General features: G+C 37.1%; 1 protein-coding gene across 1 annotated transcript; it reads left to right on the forward strand.

Moving 5' to 3' along the window:
- The first annotated feature begins 1,652 nt into the window (after positions 1–1,652).
- On the forward strand, positions 1,653–2,763 carry LOC149177301 (uncharacterized). The gene is made up of 3 exons (XM_089423375.1): positions 1,653–1,866; positions 1,978–2,053; positions 2,386–2,763. Exons 1-3 carry the CDS (start codon positions 1,684–1,686, stop codon positions 2,679–2,681), a joined length of 555 nt encoding a protein of 184 aa, XP_089279501.1. The 5' UTR covers positions 1,653–1,683; the 3' UTR covers positions 2,682–2,763.
- The last annotated feature ends 246 nt before the right edge of the window (positions 2,764–3,009 follow it).

The following is a 3,009-nucleotide window of genomic DNA, read 5'->3' on the forward strand; positions in this document are numbered from 1 at the left end:
ATTCTCTTTATTTCATTCATGATTTCTCTCTTTCTTAACGTTCACTCTTTCATATCCTTCTCTCTTAATGTTCACTCTCATATAATCTTATTTATACTGGGTTTCTTTCTTCTCAACATCTCCTTCATCTTCATTTCCCTATTTCACTTCTTTGGATCCTTCTCTCTTAATGTTCACCCTCATTTAACCTTATTTATGCTTGTTCTCTCTTTTCAACATCTCACTCAACTTCTTATCAATGATGATGGTTAAAGTGTTCACCCTAAACACAAAGTCACTCCAAAAACCTTTGCCCAATATAATTATTAATTGTAGAAGCCTGCGTCCAACTAGTGGCATGCAAGTTTCTAAAGTCAATAATTATATTGGGCAAATGTTCCAAGGGTTTCTTCATTGTCATTCTTGAGGAGGATGTGGATTATCAAAATACTCTTTCCAAGGGCCCTGGTTTTGGGGAAAAGTTGAGCTCTTCCTGATCCCTTGGTTCCCATATTTTGACCCCTCCACAGTTATGATCACAAAGCTACCTATTTGGGTTAGGCTCCCAAATTTTCCAGCCCATCTATGGTATTCTTCAATGCTTTTGGGTATTGGAAACACCTTGGGTCGTTTTCTGAAATAAGATCCCTTGTGAGGCCACTGTGGAGTCTTCACCTATGGCAGGATTTGCATAGAACTCAACATCAACAAAGGCTTGCCTGATAAAATTAACTTAAAAGTAGGTGATTTTCACTTGACCCAACAGGTGGACTATGATAACACTGCTTTTCAATGCCGACTGTGTCATCTTCATAACTCTTGTTCTCAAAAACTAGTGAAATGGAAGCCCAAATCTAAAGCATGGAAGCCATATAGCCCACCTCCTCGAGAAGAGGAAGATTCCTCTTTCTCGGGTCAAGAAGATGATGAGTCTGATGAAAACATGCTCCTATCGAACAAGGCCCAAAATTCAGATCTTCACAAGCCTTGTGAAGGAGGTCAGAAGATCCAAGTTTTGTCAGCTAGAAGAGAAGAACTCAGTGATAATGCTCCAACGAGTGCCATGAAGTGCGCCCATGAATTAGGCTCCTCAAGGTCGGACAAGGATGTTTCCTTAGATTGTTAGAACAATCTTAAGGTAGCTTTGGTAGCCACACCTCTAGAAAGTTGGACTAAATTAGTGAAGAAGAGAGGAAAGAAAAGACACACTGATGATCAGCCCCAAGCTGTGTGATTCCAACGGTTCTGTTTTTTCGTTTTCTATATGTGTTCTCTACTTTGTTTCATGGCCATACTTAGGCCTGTTATGTCCTTGGCCATTTTCAGACTGGTTCTATCATGTGTTATCAATGTAAAAATTTTTATATTAATAGAAATCTTTTTAAACTGAGTTACAAAAAAAACTATAGAAACCTGCATGCAAAAAATTGTGGTTTTTTCTTTCCTCACTGTGAGTAGCTTTCACATGCTACACTCTGTTTATATACATTGAATATAGACCGTATACCATTTTGACAATAATTGTGAAATGAAGGGCACCATAGATTTTCATCTAGTCTTGAATCCCGTCAAAGTTTTACCTGCCTTTGCCAATATTACCCTGGTTTTGTCTTAAGTGCAAGTCAAGGCACACTGCATATTAATTATTTGAGTTAGCTTCCAGAAGCAGCGGCTGTAACAGCGTCTAAATATTATTTATTCTTAATGAAGTCAAGGCACACTGCCATTCCTGATCAGTTTGTACTCGTTGGCCCTTCATTAGGGTCTTCATTAAGAAGATATATTACAAGGCTCCCTGTACCAATTTGTATTATACTCTGCTTCTTCGCTTCTGCATATATCAGAGAGGGAGTTTTGGAAGGCTGCTATTTCCTGTCAAATATGAAGGCATGCTACTTTTGCTCTGTTAAAGCAAAATCAACTGCTTAAGGTTCTGGATGTCATTAAACCCACTGATTGATGATGATGGCCTGCCTATTTGATAATTTTGATTTGCAGAAAATGGTGCTGAAAGTGACTATCGAGGACGAAAATCGTAAGAGAAGGGTTATGCAGACGGTTGCAGGAGTTGAAGGTAAAATTTATTTAATGGTTTTCAAATTTATGTGGTTGGAATTTGTAAGTTGGAAACTCTGATTTATCACATAGTTATATTTGATTGTCTACATTTTTTACAGGTTTAAGTTTCGAATTTGTAAGAGGATCTATAATTAGAACACAAAAATCAATATGTGCTTTTATGATGGATCCTCTTAAAAATTCGAAACATAGACAATCAAATATTACGACGGTGATAAATCCAAACTTCCAACCTACAAAATTCATTCAATTAATCAATCTAGGGATCTTGCTTACCATTAGGTGAATCTGAGAGCTAATAAATAATAGATGGATATGTGATTGCAGGGGTAGAGTCTGTTGCAGTGGATATGAAGGAGAAGAAAATAACTGTCATGGGGGATGCAGATCCTGTGGATGTCACAATGAAACTGAGGAAATTTGGATGCACAGAGCTGCTGAGCGTGGGTCCTGCAAAAGAAGAGAAAAAGGCAGAGGGCGAGAAGAAGAAGGAAAGTGGGAAGGAGAAGGAGAAGAAGGCGGAGCCTCCCAGAATTGTGTATGTGAATTCAAGCAGTTATGGGACTTACCTTGATGAAGTCGTTAGAGATGAGTACAATTCCAATACATGTAATATCTGTTGATCTCTGTTTCAGTACCTGTTCCTGAGCCCCAGGGAATCTAAAATTTATGTGTATATACTAGGGAATCTAAAATTTATGTGTATATAGCATGGTATATCCATGGTGTTTATTTCAGTGAGATAGTATAATTGGTTATTATTTTGTTATAAAGTATTATGTAAATAATGAGATTTAATTATCCTGGATAAATTTTATGTGAAGTTTTTGAGGCTCAGACAATACAGAATTATTTGTTGATTTCTGTTTCAGAGAATTTAAAAATTCTCCATATATAACAGAGTATACCCATGTTGTTTGGTTCAGAAAAATAGTTTAATTGACCATTATT

This window comes from Pinus tabuliformis, chromosome 4_1, assembly GCF_031772625.1.
Source record: "Pinus tabuliformis cultivar Carrire ecotype Pingquan chromosome 4_1, CPIR1, whole genome shotgun sequence".
NCBI classification, from domain to species: Eukaryota; Viridiplantae; Streptophyta; class Pinopsida; order Pinales; family Pinaceae; genus Pinus; species Pinus tabuliformis.

What these genes read in the sequence shown, in the direction of transcription:
- LOC149177301 (XM_089423375.1), top strand. Translation starts at nt 1,684, where the DNA reads ATGAAGTCAAGGCACACTGCCATTCCTGATCAGTTTGTACTCGTTGGC. An exon ending in ATTTCCTGTCAAATATGAAG is followed by an intron (nt 1,867 to 1,977) that starts GCATGCTACTTT and finishes TTTGATTTGCAG; the next exon opens with AAAATGGTGCTGAAAGTGAC. An exon ending in GACGGTTGCAGGAGTTGAAG is followed by an intron (nt 2,054 to 2,385) that starts GTAAAATTTATT and finishes ATGTGATTGCAG; the next exon opens with GGGTAGAGTCTGTTGCAGTG.